Raw genomic sequence first — 15,085 nt, 5'->3', positions numbered from 1 at the left:
GTATATGAATTGATCAAGCCATATTGCCCCGTGTACCACCGCGCAGGTCCTCTGGTCCACACGGGTCCCTACGCTAACTCCACACCGCGTCGGTCAGCGACCGCCAACCCCGCAAAGCGTGCACATGCAGGGAAGGGAGGCCATGGAACGGCCCTGCAACCCCAATGTCACAGGACCAGACCCAAAAAGCCCCACCAAAACCCAGCCAGCACCAGTACTGAAGTCGGATGCAGTTTGATTGTAGTCTTATTTCTTGCTGCTGGAAGATATATCACAAATCCCCATCTACACAAAAGAAATGGGACATTTTTAAGATCATCCAATGTAGATCTATGATGTGATTAGCTACAGCTGTTAGGGTTTTAATAAATTATAAAAAAAAAACAAGAAGCATTCAGACTACAAAAAAAAAAGAAATTGTGTAAAAAAAATAAATAAAGGAAGTAGAAAATGCAACAGAAAGGATGGCCACCAAAAGTAAAAAGAATCCCAGAATGATGATCACTTATATAAATAATAAGACTTAAAACCAAACATGTTGGTCCCCTCAAAAATAATCTGAATGTAATGGTGGAGGGGAACGAGGAAAAGGCCAATCTACTAAATAAGTTCTTCTCTACTGTATTTACAGAGGAGAATCCTATGACAGATGACATGACTATGGATCATGTAAATTCTCCCTTAAATTTTAAGTGCCTAATACAACAAGAAGTGAGGCGATGGCTTTAAAACATTAAAATCCATAAATCCCCAGGCCCAGAAGGCATCCATCCCAGAGTTTTGCAGGAATTAGAGGAGAAGTCCGGTGAAAATTTTTATTAGTATTGTATTGCCCCCCAAAAGTTGTACAAATCAAAAATATACACTTATGGGAAATGCTTATAAATGGCTTGTTCCCTGGACTTACTACTGCATCAAGGCTTCACTTCCTGGATAACATGGCGATGTCACGACCCGACTCCCAAAGCTGTGCTGGCTGTGGCTGCTGGAGAGGATGATGGCAGGGGGATGCTCAGTGTCCCTCCAGTGCCCTGTGTCCCTCAGTGTCCCCCTACCATCATCCTCTCCAGCAGCCACAGCCCGCACATCTCTGGGAGTCGGGGCGTGACATCACCATGTTATCCAGGAAGTGACATCACCATGTTATCCAGGAAGTGAAGCCTTAATGCAGTAGTAAGTGCAGGGACAAAAAGCACTTTTTGTGAATTCCCCGTAATAAGTGTATATTGGTGATTTGTATAACTTTTGGAGGGCAATACAATACTTTAATAAAAAATTTTGTAACTTATCCTTTAAGTACTCTGTTACCTAATCTTTATAGGCCCTATAATAACAGGGATTGTTCCACAGTACTGGCGCATAGCTAATGTAGTAACAATATTCAAGAAGGGATCAAAGAGTAATCCCGGAAACTATAGGCCCGTAAGTCTAACATCTATAGTGGGTAAAGTATTTGAGGGATTTGTAAGAGATTCTATATTGGAGTATCTTAATTAAAATAATTTTATAACACATCACCAGCATGGGCATTATGAGGGATCAGTCTTGCCAGACTAATCTGATCAGCTTCTATGAGGAGGTCTGTTGTAGACTGGATCTGGTGACTGTTGTGGACTTTGTGTAACTGGACTTTTCAAAGGCATTTGACACTGTACCGCATGAAAGGTTGGTCTATAAAATGAAAATGCTGGGACTAAGGGAAAATATGTCAATGGGTAAGTAACTGGCTTAGTGATAGAAAACAGTGGGTGGTATAATGATGGAACATACTTAGATTGGGTCTCAGTTACTAGTAGGGCCCCGCATGGGTCTGTGTTGGGTTCATTCTTTGTAATACAATTATTAATAATCTTGTAGAGGGGCTACAAAGTAGAATCTCCATTTTTGCAGATTACCCTAAACTGGGTAAAGTAATCACCACAGAGGAGGATAATATCATATTTACAGAGGGATTTGGAGAAGCTGGAGGCTTGGGCAGAGAAATGGCAAATGAAGTCTAATGTGGATAAATGTAAGGTTATGCAATTGGGCCCTAGTATAAAGTACAGTTATGTGCTAAATTTAAAAAACACTGAGTAAAACTGCTTCTGAAAAGGAGCTGGGGGTATTGGTGGACAGTAAACTCAATTTTAGTGATCAGTGCCAGGCAGCGGCTGCCAAGGCTAATAAAATAATGGGATGCATCAAAAGAGGCATAGATGCTAAAGATGAGAACATAGTTTTGCCCCTGTATAAGTCACTGGTCAGACCACATATGGAATACTGTGTACAGTTTTGAGCCTCCAGTATATAAGAAGGACACAGCTGAACTGGAGCGGGTGCAGAGGAGGGCGACAAAGGTAATTAGTTGAATGGGTGGGTTACAAGACAGGTTATCACGCTTGGGGCTATTTAGTTTAGAAAGGCGTCCTAGGGGGTGATCTGATCACAACTTACAAATATGTGAACGGACAGTACAGAGATCCTTTTACACCTAGCCCGTAGCTACGACAAGGGGGCATCCTCTACGTCTAGAGGAAAGAAGGTTTCACCACCAGCACAGATGCGGATTCTTTACTGTAACAGCAGTGATACTATGGAACTCTGATCCTCATGATGTTGTCATGGCTGATTCATTAAATACGTTCAAGGGAGGCCTGGATGCTTTTCTTGAACGTTACAAGTTATGGCCATTAGATTCATGTGATAGGACGTTGATTCAGCGATTTATTCTGATTGCCATAGGAGTCGGGAGGAAGTTCTTCTCCCTGTAATGGGGCAATTGGCATCTACCTCATAAGGGTTTTTGCCTTCCTCTAGATCAACACAGTAGGGTTTCTGTAGGCTGAACTTGATGGACTCTTGTCTTTGTTACACATAGTGAAAGATATTTATAGGGCAAGTCAGAGGCATGCCTTCTATGTTGTGGTTGTGCTGCATATATTTCCCATGGATTTCACCCTTTTGCGACTTAAATTTGTTGCGGATAAGACTGCTCTGTCTATACGTAACCATCGGTTGCTAAAACCACTTGGAGAAAAGGAGGTTCTGTTGAAATTAACTTGCAGTTTCTAGGGAACCTAAAGGGCTATTTCAATCTCAGCTTGTTCTCCCCATTACACTTTTTCTCTTCTGGTGTGAAATCCTACTTTTCTTTCATTCCAGGAACTTGCCGTACAGAAAGGATGGAGGCTACCTGAGTATTTTGTGTCTCAAGAAGCAGGACCGCCACATAAGAGAGAGTTCACCTTGTCCTGTCGTGTAGAAAGTTTTGTAGAAACCGGTAAGTATATCAGGCGACACTTTTTCTGCTCCATACCATGTAAAGAACTAGTACTTGGTCATGCAAGGCTGGGTAGGGGGGGGGGGGGGGAGGCGCTGCTGCAGCTCGGCACCATCAGTTCGACTCTTCAGCTTTGAACAAAAAAAGGCACTCCTACTTACAAACAAGCAGCAAAGCTAACTAGTATGGTTACTACTATGTGCTGAGATATGCAGTTCTATACCTGGTACTGAGCTGACAAGTTACCTGAGACGACAGGGACACTTAAAAGTGAACCTTTCAGGATAAGGTATCATCTGTGTGTACATGAGGAGTGCCACTGTTTAGGGCCATACTATATATCTGCTGTCTGTAATTTGTTACGGAGCAGATAGGTGGAGGCTAACAAAGCTGTGAATCAAGTACTGAAGTACTGAAATCTAATAAACACACTATAAACTCTTGTGTGTGCGTGTATATATAATTATTATTATTATTTTTTTTAATAACTTCTCTCTCTTGAGCCACTCCATCTCGGGAGACTTCTATGGGCAGCCAGTGAACTTATATGTCCTCATTTACTAAATGTGTTGTAACTCTTTCTTGGATTTTCTTAGTTTTATATAGGTAAAGTTTCCTAATACATTATTTTCATCCTCTTTACAGGTGCTGGTACATCGAAAAAAGTGGCAAAGAAGATTGCAGCGGAGAAGTTGCTTGCCAAACTAAAAAGCATTCCAGCTGATAAAATCAATATCTCTTTAGTGAGTATAAGGATCATAGCAGCACAAAACAGACACAAGTATTCTGAAGGATGCTTCTCTTAATATTGGGGTAATAAAGAATAACCAGAAATATAGTGATCAATGTTGTGTTATGGATGCGTATAACACCAATTTGTCATTTTGTAAATTTTGTTCTGATTGTTGATCAGCAATCAGCTGTTCATCTGGCTCCATTTGCCAGTGCCGAACAGGATCTGCAATACAGGGCCTCAATATTCTATTACATGGCTCGACAATCATGCGGAAAGGGTCGCACAGACTTAGTTGGCGATGTCCGTGCAGCCCTTGCTGCATATATAGTAAATAAGACAGTAATACTTAACTTCTTTACGCTCCCCGGTTTCCTAACTGCTTCTCCCCACTTTCCCCACAGCCACTGCTGGCATTTCTGAGATGTCTCTGAAGTGACAAGCCGCTGAAGCCAGTCACTGGCCAACTGCACAGAGCTGTGGCCAGTGATTTGCTGAGCGGCCTGTCACTGCAGAGACGCTTCAGAACCTTCATCAGTGGTTGTGGTAAGCCGGAAGAAGCCGGAATGACATGTGAGAGCGTAAAGAGGTGATGTATAACTTTATTTTCTCGGCACTTTCATCGCCCTTCGACCATGCACAATCGGCGGGCGACTATTTTTAAACCTGCTTAAAGACAATAATCAGAAGATGGTCTCCTTGGCTGATTGATACAGGGGCAATATCTGCCGGAATAGGCTTGATTTGGGCAGACAATTGCCCTGTGTAATGGGGTTACTTAGATGTGAGCCTAGGCTATATTGGATACCAACCAAACATCAGCTGAAAGTCTATTGTAGGCTCGTATCAAACCCTTGGCTTATAAGCCAAGTAAGTCTAAAGACATGTTCTGGCTTTGGTGTTGACAGTTTTCTTGATTATTTTAGAAGAAGCCTCTTGGTAATAATCCTGGATGTACCTGGGACGCCCTAAAAAATTCATCTGGTGAAAAAATAAACCTGCTGAAAAGAAGTGCGTTAAGTATTCCCAACACAGACTATGTGAAGATGCTGACAGAGGTAGCAGAAGAGCAAGATTTTCGAGTTTCCTATATGGATATAGGTAAGATTGTACCTGATTTTTTTTTTTTCCTTTTTAAAGTGTCCCTATCAATTGAAAACCTTTTGCCAAGTCAGCCACTATCAGTCTTGTAATCGAGTAGTGGCTACCATGGTTGTACATATACATAACAGAATAGTCCAGCCTTTGCACCTCTTCCTCTTATGCCCTGAGTGTTTTCTCCTCCTAACATATATTGTGGATTTGCTCTGACACAACACACACCAATTAAATCTTATAAACTGCAGGACATGCTAAGTGAAGAAGTCCTCATACTATTGCGAGTCTGCTATAAAACAAACACTGAGCATTCTACCTTGCTGTTGGGTGTTGCCATAAGGAGAAGACACTCGGATGATAAGAGGAAGAGATGTAATAGCTGCACTATTTCTTCCACTCAAACAAATCACAGCTGGAAAAAAACTGTACACTACAGTTTACATCCACTTAGTATTTCTATTCGGACTGCTATAGATCTCAAATATTATTCTGACATTTGTATTTTTATTTTTTTTGCAGAGGAACTGAGTGTAAATGGGCAGTACCAGTGTCTGGCTGAACTGTCCACCAACCCAGTCACAGTTTGTCATGGAACTGGGCTTTCCTGTGGCAATGCTCACAATGACGCTGCCCACAATGCACTGCAATACTTAAAAATCATGGCTGGAAGAAAATAAGATGGAAGAAAAAAATGAAGACTAAAGTGATGTCTGCCTCACACCGCTCCTTATCCCTTGACCTGTTCATTTACTGAATAGTCAATTAAATGGTCATACTAAAAAATAATGAATGAAATGAAAGAATTAAGTTTCACCCTTCTGGATCACTCCATCACTCCCAAGTATTAAATGTCATCATGTTATGCTTTGTTTAAACCCAGATATGTGGTATGAATTTTATTTGTTTTAATGTAATTAAATTGGAGAAACCAGATTTTTTTTTTTCACGTGTAGTCAATGGTGTGGTGGAGGGTTTTATCTAAAGGAGCTTTCCCATTGTGGAAACTGATTTATTGCTAGACTCTGCCATCAGAACAGCTGGGACTTCTTCTAGTGAAGCTTTCCATAGTATAGGGCTATTCACTAAAGTGGAGATTTAAAAATATATAATATATAAAAATTACAAATTTAAATTTTTAATCTGACATAGGGCAAATTTTGCTGCACAACCCTTTCAAGTGAAATATATATATATATATATATATATATATATATATATATATATATATATATATATATATATTTTTTTTTTTTGACCGCCCTGAGCTCTCATATCTAGCTGTACATTCAGCTAGGGAATAAATTGTGACCAGCCTTTCTCATAAGAATATAGCTGCTATATCTCTCATTTGTGGAATATGGATTAGTAATGCCTGACTGCATTTTTATTCAGCTGTTATAAAATGTACTGAACATTAGAGTGTTCGGTGGATTTACCATGACCTTGGTGCATATTGCTACATAAAGTAATTTGCTGTCCTTTTACTTAAATCGTCATGCTAGTAGTGTTGGCAGCTCCTTGGGAGCCTACCTGAATGGTAATGCACAGAATGAATTAGATACCACACACTGCACGCCATCCGCCCAGGCAGCTGCCTTATTCCACGGTCACACTCAACAGCTCTTTAAAATGCATAGCTCTGCTGGTATTGTTCAGGAGTGGTGGGTGACTAGTTACAATATGTGAGTGTTCTACTCACAGTTCTGCTGGATATGTCTGACTGCTAACGTCTAATGTGCCATACAGGTCAAAGCAACTTGTACATTCCTTAATTTATAGGCATGTAAAGTATATTATAGAACTATAATATATTTGTAAGTGGGTTTATCAGTATACAATACCTGGAGCCCAATACCTAAGGCCTGGTTATTACAGAGCAGAAAAGCCTGAATAGTCTAAAAGGTTCATAACTAGAGATGAGCGAACCTGCCGAGGTTCGGGTTCGTATGAACCTGAACTCTCTGCGTCTGATTCCCGCTGTCTGCAGCCTCCGTGAAGAGGGTGGATACAGCCGGAGGACCGCCTGGAAAACTGGGATACAGCCATAGCCATAGGCTGTATCCCCAGCGGGAATCAGACGCCGATAGTTCAGGTTCATACGAACCCAAACCTTGGCAGGTTCTCTCATCTCTATTCATAACCCATTCACACTTAAGGCGCCTGTACTCATTTCTGGCACGGATGAACAGTTGTGTTCCCTATGGGGAGGGGTGAGCCATGGTCATACTGTTCTGATGCTGGTTTATCACCTTTACCTCCACCAATATCATCTGTCTAAGGAGAGTCAGGAGGCCACCATGTATCTTGTGTTGTCAGCCGAACCTACTTTGGAACTCTAGTCGTCTTATTATGATGCAGAGAGGTCCAAAATAGTTTAAATCTTTTTGCTACTGTACTGACACACTGTCAGATTTTAACTGTTTTGAGCTCCCGGCATAGTCCTTAATGGTGACAATGGGAGTTCAGTAGCACATCATCCATAATTATGGACTGTGCACAGAACGTGTGAATGACCCACAGTTTCCTGTCCACTGGGTGGGAAGATCACAGTAGTCTCTATAGATGCCTTTTTACCAAACTGGAGCTAGGGAAGGGAAGAACAAGGTCATCCTACATTTGTGGGTGCAATCACTTGTATGGACGTCGGGCTCTGCCCTATGCTGACTTCCTTTTTAACATGCTTTTGTTTTTACCCCACCCTGCCTGCTGCTGTAGCCTAGCCACAGGGCATGTACTCTTGGCTTTGTATGGTATGTTCACACATACATATTCAGATGGATGTTCCCTTTAGGTCCACACAGTAAACTGTGTTGTAGGAGACATGATTCCTCTCTCCCCCCCCCCCCCCCCCAAAAAAAAAAAAAAAGAAAGAAAAAATTCTGAAATATCAAGTAGATGTAAATAAGAACAGGCCTGTCCATATTCTGATTGCAGCAACGCATTCATTGTAAAGACAATGACATTTGTATAGGAATCACTGAAGGCTTCATATGCATGGGGGAACCCTGTAGTAAATGCAGTAGATCTTCGACCTCCTCCATGTACTTGGGCGTTCGGCCGAGAACACCGTGTTATGGTGAAGAGACTTGTATGTTAGAGACTCTCTGCAGTATGTACTAGTTCTCTACATCCAGTGTAATCTTTCAGCCACATTCATTGCTATATATAGCCGTCCATGATTTGATACGGTACAGCTGCCGCACTGGTGTCATTCTGAGACCGTAAAAGACAGACACATACCAACTGGGAGAGACGACGAGCGTCACTGGGCCTGTAGTGACACATTAGTTCTGTGAAAATCTTGGCTGAATGTAACTAAAAACGTATCGTAAAGTGATGGTGATCACCACCTTGCTATGCTTTCTTTGCTTATCTTCCACTAACTGGTAGCATAAAGGTGCACTACTAGAAGAAAATTGAAGTAAATTTACTGAACACTTGCTGGTACCATGGGGCATCATTGTCATACCGAGAAGGCTTTGTTATAGTATGCATTTGTCAGTCACATACTATGATTATATAGCTTAGGGTGCCCTCACCACACACCGGTTTACAGATTCTTGATATACCCTCCTATTTTTGAGATGTAGGATAAGATGTCGACAGTTCAGTTATTAGTTGGGCAGGATGAGGTCTTCCAGGAGCCCACACTATATGGCGAACAAATGCCAGAAGCAGCTGGCTTTGTACACTGTGTAGTGACCGGACCTGGTTACTGCAACTCGGCTGCCATTTTTTCTTCCTAGACAACCCTCTTAAAGGGGCTCTCGTCTCCAGATTGGGTGGGGTTTCAAACTCAGTTCCATTGAAGTAAATGGAGTTTAAGTGCAAACCACACCTGACCGGGAGACGAGAGGGGGGAAAGTGGCCATGTTTTTGTAGCGCTGGAGGACCCCATTAATTTTCATAATGCAAGTTACTATGGGGTGATGAATGGGATTTTTCATGGGTTGGGGTTGAATGTTTTATATTGAGAGGCATTTATGTCTAATACACAGTCCCTGATATATAGTCATGCCCATTATTATATTTACACCCCTGTGACTAGTAACTGAATTGTCAAGGCCAGCTATAAACCCACATATTTATGGAACTAAAGACATATCAAGAAACTGTAAAGAGGTGTGGAATCAAGGTGTAATCAAGGCTTCCTTAGCTATTTACAGTGACTCTGTACCCACAATCTGTCCACCCCAAACCACTTGTACCTTCGGATAGCTGCTTTTACACCAAGATCTGTCCTGGGGTCCGTTCAGCAGGGGATGCAGTTATTGTCCTAAAAAACAACTTTTTAACTTGCCGCCCTGTGCCAAACGGCAGTGGCCTAGCCCTAGAGTATCTGTGCCCTTACTTTGCACCACCCCTCCATCCCACTCTCTTAATCATTAGGAATGCCACTGCCAGGATATTTCCTATTCCTCTGCAATGAACACTGCTCAGGTGCCTAAACGATCCAGCCCATGTGCTGTGCTGAGACAAATGAGGAATAGGAGAATAACTGCCTGGAGCATTCCTAATGATGAGGAGGGACAGAGGTTGTGCCAGCCTAATGCACAGTCACTCTAGGCCAAAGTGGTTTGGCACAGTGCTGCAAGTCTAAAAGTTGTTTTTTAGCACAATAACTGCAACACCTGCCGAACGGACCCTAGGACAGATCTTGGATTGAAAGCAGCTATCCGAAGGTACAAGTGGTTTTGGGGGGGGGGGGGGGGGGGAAATCAGATTGTGGGTACAGAGCCGCTTTAAATTTAGTAACATCTCACTTCTGGGGGTTGGCTACAGGATTTCTCTCATAGGAGAGATCAAGTGTCAGGCAGAAGGGTTTGGCGGTTGAGCTTTAAAAGCTTTATTCACATCAACATTTCTTCATTATTTATCTTTTTCAAAACCAGGAAAGTATCCTAACCTGAACATTTGGTAGCAGTCATATTTCTCTTCTAGAGATGAGCATACTTACAATAAGTTGGGGTTCACTCGATCCTGAATGTTCTACGTTTGACTCCCGGTGGCTGGAGATGTTGGATGCAGCCCTAGGAAGACCTGAAAAACATGGATGCAGCCTTTGGGGAGGGATAAGGGCCAGAACATTTTGCTGGCTATATAATATACACTCACCGGCCACTTTATTAGGTACACCTGTCCAACTGCACGTTACCACTTAATTTCTAATCAGCCAATCGCATGGCGGCAACTCAGTGCATTTAGGCATGTAGACATGGTCAAGACAATCTCCTGCAGTTCAAACCGAGCATCAGTATGGGGAAGAAAGGTGATTTGATGGCCTTTGAACGTGGCATGGTTGTTGGTGCCAGAAGGGCTGGTCTGAGTATTTCAGAAACTGCTGATCTACAGGGATTTTCACGCACAACCATCTCTAGGGTTTACAGAGAATGGTCCGAAAAAGAAAAAACATCCAGTGAGCGGCAGTTCTGTGGGCGGAAATGCCTTGTTGATGCCAGAGGTCAGAGGAGAATGGGCAGACTGGTTCGAGCTGATAGAAAGGCAACAGTGACTCAAATAGCCAACCGTTACAACCAAGGTAGGCAGAAGAGCATCTTTGAACGCACAGTACGTCCAACTTTGAGGCAGATGGGCTACAGCAGCAGAAGACCACACCGGGTGCCACTCCTTTCAGCTAAGAACAGGAAACTGAGGCTACAATTTGCACAAGCTCATCGAAATTGGACAGAAGATTGGAAAAACGTTGCCTGGTCTGATGAGTCTCGATTTCTGCTGCGACATTCGGATGGTAGGGTCAGAATTTGGCGTCAACAACATGAAAGCATGGATCCATCCTGCCTTGTATCAACGGTTCAGGCTGATGGTGGTGGTGTCATGGTGTGGGGAATATTTTCTTGGCACTCTTTGGGCCCCTTGGTACCAATTGAGCATCATTGCAATGCCACAGCCTACCTGAGTATTGTTGCTGACCATGTCCATCCCTTTATGACCACAATGTACCCAACATCTGATGGCTACTTTCAGCAGGATAATGCGCCATGTCAAAGCTAGAATCATCTCAGACTGGTTTCTGGAACATGACAATGAGTTCACTGTACTCAAATGGCCTCCACAGTCACCAGATCTCAATCCAATAGAGCATCTTTGGGATGTGGTGGAACAGGAGATTCCCATCATGGATGTGCAGCCGACAAATCTGCGGCAACTGTGTGATGCCATCATGTCAATATGGACCAAAATCTCAAAGGAATGCTTCCAGCACCTTGTTGAATCTATGCCACGAAGAATTGAGGCAGTTCTGAAGGCAAAAGGGGGTCCAACCCGTTACTAGCATGGTGTACCTAATAAAGTGGCCGGTGAGTGTATAGTGGCCATTAAATGGAAGCATGAACAGGGCATGCCTGCTATCATACCTATATAAGGGTATGTGCACACTAAGAAATCCGAGCGGATCACCTAAGCGGAGGCGAGCTACGGAATCCGCAGCGAATGATCCACCCGGATTCCTTAGTGTGCACATACCCTTACATATAAAAATAACTGGTATATCACATACCATGTTAAGATTTCTAGGATATTGGCACAATATGGAGTACATACACTAGTTTATACTGACAAAGACCTTCATATGGTGTGTGCACAGGAGAATATGGTGCCATACTGGGGAACATTGAGTATCCACAGGCCCGTAATAAAGTAAGTTGATTGGTGTCGTCTCCATTGTTTCGTGTCCACTAAACGGATGTATATAATTTGTACTATTGCATACGCAAGGTACGTTACATCCATGTTTATTGCGTTACAAAAGATGGAACCCATTATTTTACATCCCGTCGTCTTTCTATGATATAAATCACCACCACACAGGAACAGTGCACATATAAGTTTATTAGAAGAACAAGCACTATTAGCAGCAGATTGATGTAAAGACAAATGTCTGCAAAAGACATCAAGTTTACTATTACACTTGGTAAAGAGTTCAGGTAGAAAATCCCCTTCAGTAAACTTTGATCTTGCGTTACCTGATGAGTCTTCATGAAAAAACAAAAACAATGTCTAGAGTAAGGCTTCAGCAACATTCATCGGCAGGCTAGTCAGATAGGATATACATGCAGGACCTATGTACAGCACAATACATTAACGTATTGTCGTTCTTTATCTCTGATAACGTAGTTGGGCCGCAGTTCTGTCGCGTATGGTCAGGCTCAGCCTGAGGGAGCAGACAGGATCGGGCTTAAAAGGTTAAAACGCAAATTAAAACAACAAAATGTACAAACAAGCGAGTTGACTATTTGGTAAGAAAGTTTTGTGTAGAGTACTTGTAGGGTGTGACGTCGTTCCTGCTTTATATGCTGCTTGTGTCGGCAAGGCATGAAGAGGAATACTAACCATTTCATGCTGCGTATTAGGACAAGGCATTTACTTCAAAAACATTCATCAGTCTGTATCCTTAAAGCACCATTTCTGCGTTTTCAGGGGGGTCTGCCACCAATAGGACCCTTTAAAATATGGCATTCATAAAGCAAAGCTAGTTGGTGTAGGCCTGAAATGGAGCGCGATATGCAAAGGTCCACCTATCACTTATATGTTGACTAGGCTAGACGCTCATGTTCATAATTTTATTGTTTGTTTTACTTTGACCCCATTCATATTGTATTTTAGTCCATACGTCAGGCTTATAGCCCATATAGTTGAATAGGCCGAATGTATTATAAGGGTGCCTTCACACACACTGGATCCTCAGCGGATTTCACGCTGCAAATTCGCTGCGAGCCATTGTCAGTTCTTCCCTATGAGAATACCCCCGAAACAAGCCGGACCGGTGAGCAGGTGATATATGCTCCAGCTGGCGGGGGGTTAACTTACATACTCGCAGCGGGATGTCAATCCCACTGCGAGTATGTATTCTCCAATGGATGAACTGGCAATGGATCTGCAGCGGATTTCGCTGCAAATTCACAGCGTGAAATCCTCTGCGGATCCGGTGTGTGTGAAGGCACCCTAAATGTGACCTTTTCTTGAACATATACACTGTAGGTGCTGGCTACAATATGGGGGAGATTTATTAAACTCATGTAAAGTAGAATTGTCTTAGTTGCCCCTAGCAACCAGATTCCACCTTTCATTCCTCACAGATTCATTGAAAAATGAAAGGTAGAATCTGATTGGTTGCTAAGGGCAACTAAGACAATTCTACTTTAAACTAGTTTGATAAATCTCCCCTATGTGATTTGAAATTCTGCACAGGCAGTGTATATGGGAAATGGACTGAACAAAGTCACAATAAGACATAATGTACAGGCCTATTTAAGTCTATGGGCACATCCACAACATGTTGAGCTGCACATTGGCATTATATAGTCCCATGCAGGGCACAAAACATGAATGAAGTCTCAGGCCTCAAGCACAAAACTATTCCATATTACCACCATATGTTGCCTCCATGCAGCACTGTTTTCTCCTCTAGATGCTGTGCTTATAACTCCTCTTTATATTGCTGGTTCAACATAGGTCCAACTAAGAAACAATGTAATGTAGTATTACATGCTGGCCATTCAAATAAGTGGTTGAGCATGTAATACATGAATGGTCAGGTTTATTGTGACTGGCTCTCTGCTCTGGCTATTAGAGGAGGATCCCCCCTCTTTTATATCTAATTGCTCTTATATGGCATATGGAAAGGGGTTGCTATATAACACAACTCATTTAAGGGGTTATATGAAATTTTAATAATGCCCCCAACCCCAAGAAACAAAGGTTAGCTAAAAGAAATTATGATTGCAGGATCTGACCGCACAGGATATTTCTGTAGTCTGTTACCAAGGAGATACTTAGATCTGCCCAGGAGCTGTACAAACAAAATAATAGGACCTTTCTTATAACTATGATAAGTAAAGAGGTTTAATTTTACTTGCATTATTTTTTTTTTCTATATTAAAATCCTGTTAACTTAGACATTAGGCTGAACGTGACATATACTGCTGATGATCTGACACGAAATCAGGAGGAAACTAGCCACAACCTTAATATAGTTAAAATCAGGTGGTAACTAAATGGGTGGCCTCTTAGAAGATCTCTTTGTATAGATACCCATATAGTCCAACAGGTAGGACATGATGCATATATTTTTGTTTAATCTTTATCTTTGGTGTTCAGGGTTTTTGCAGTTTTTCCTAAAATCCTTTTATGTACTATATGTGGCAAACTGTAATAATGCACTTCACAAAATGGTGCCCAACCCCACCCATGACCATTGGATTATTTAATAAGCTAGTACACAAATCTTCAGTAAGGGTCAGTTCACACTATGGAATTAAGGCAGAGTTTCAAGCAAAGTTCACGCCACAGACACCACTTGAAGTTCCGCCTGTTCTACTGAGTGAATAGAATGTCTAACGCGCAATCCACCATCCACCCAAAGAATTGACATGTCAATTCTTTGGGTGGATTGCGGAGTGCGCGTGAGACATCCTATTGAATCAATGGGACAGGCGGAACTTCAAGGCTGGGTTCACGTCACATTTTGTATTTTTTTTACGTATTCATGGGAAATCTCAGCTATTGGCTACCATTAGTCAACCAAATGCCGCAAAGTCTTCATTCTGAATATGTTGGCCTGCATTATCTTGCATTAAAGGGGTTTCCCAGATGTATAAAACACTGATGGCCTAATTGGTGGAGCCGATGCACCAGCACCCATAGACAGTGAATGGTGACAAAGCCCTGTGCCATCTACTGTGTAGTGGTAGTGCGGGATACTGTAGCACAGCTCCTCCCCTGAAAGGGAACCCGATTGAAAATGCAGTCCAGTCTGCCAGCATCATGTCGTAGAGCAGATATATATATTGTTTTGTGGAAAAGGTCATTTATTCTTGGAATTCTTTACTCATTGTGGACTTAGTAGTCAAGTGGGCGGCCCTATTCAGTTACTGACAGCTGTGTATAAGAAAGCACTGAGTAGGACCACCCACTTGACTGCTTTGCCAAGATAAATAATTAAGGCTCCGAGTCTAATATGACTATTAGAAGTT

At 42.2% G+C, this 15,085-nt stretch overlaps 1 protein-coding gene across 3 annotated transcripts in view; it reads left to right on the top strand.

Moving 5' to 3' along the window:
- Positions 1–6,026, top strand: part of PRKRA (protein activator of interferon induced protein kinase EIF2AK2) — a 28,420-nt gene extending 22,394 nt beyond the window's left edge. For 2 of the 3 annotated variants that reach the window (XM_069983017.1, XM_069983015.1), the window contains 4 exons: positions 3,145–3,262; positions 3,908–4,005; positions 4,922–5,096; positions 5,613–6,026. In XM_069983017.1, coding sequence (XP_069839118.1) covers positions 3,145–3,262; positions 3,908–4,005; positions 4,922–5,096; positions 5,613–5,770 — 549 coding nt within the window. In that variant the 3' untranslated portion in view covers positions 5,771–6,026. The remainder of the gene's footprint in view (positions 1–3,144; positions 3,263–3,907; positions 4,006–4,921; positions 5,097–5,612) is intronic. The other variant, XM_069983016.1, reaches the window with a different exon arrangement.
- Positions 6,027–15,085: the final 9,059 nt, after the last annotated feature.

Source organism: Dendropsophus ebraccatus, chromosome 9 (assembly GCF_027789765.1).
Source record: "Dendropsophus ebraccatus isolate aDenEbr1 chromosome 9, aDenEbr1.pat, whole genome shotgun sequence".
In the NCBI taxonomy this organism is placed as follows: domain Eukaryota; kingdom Metazoa; phylum Chordata; class Amphibia; order Anura; family Hylidae; genus Dendropsophus; species Dendropsophus ebraccatus.
Note: the sequence above shows the minus strand (reverse complement) of the source record. Positions and strands in the feature narration are given on the sequence as shown.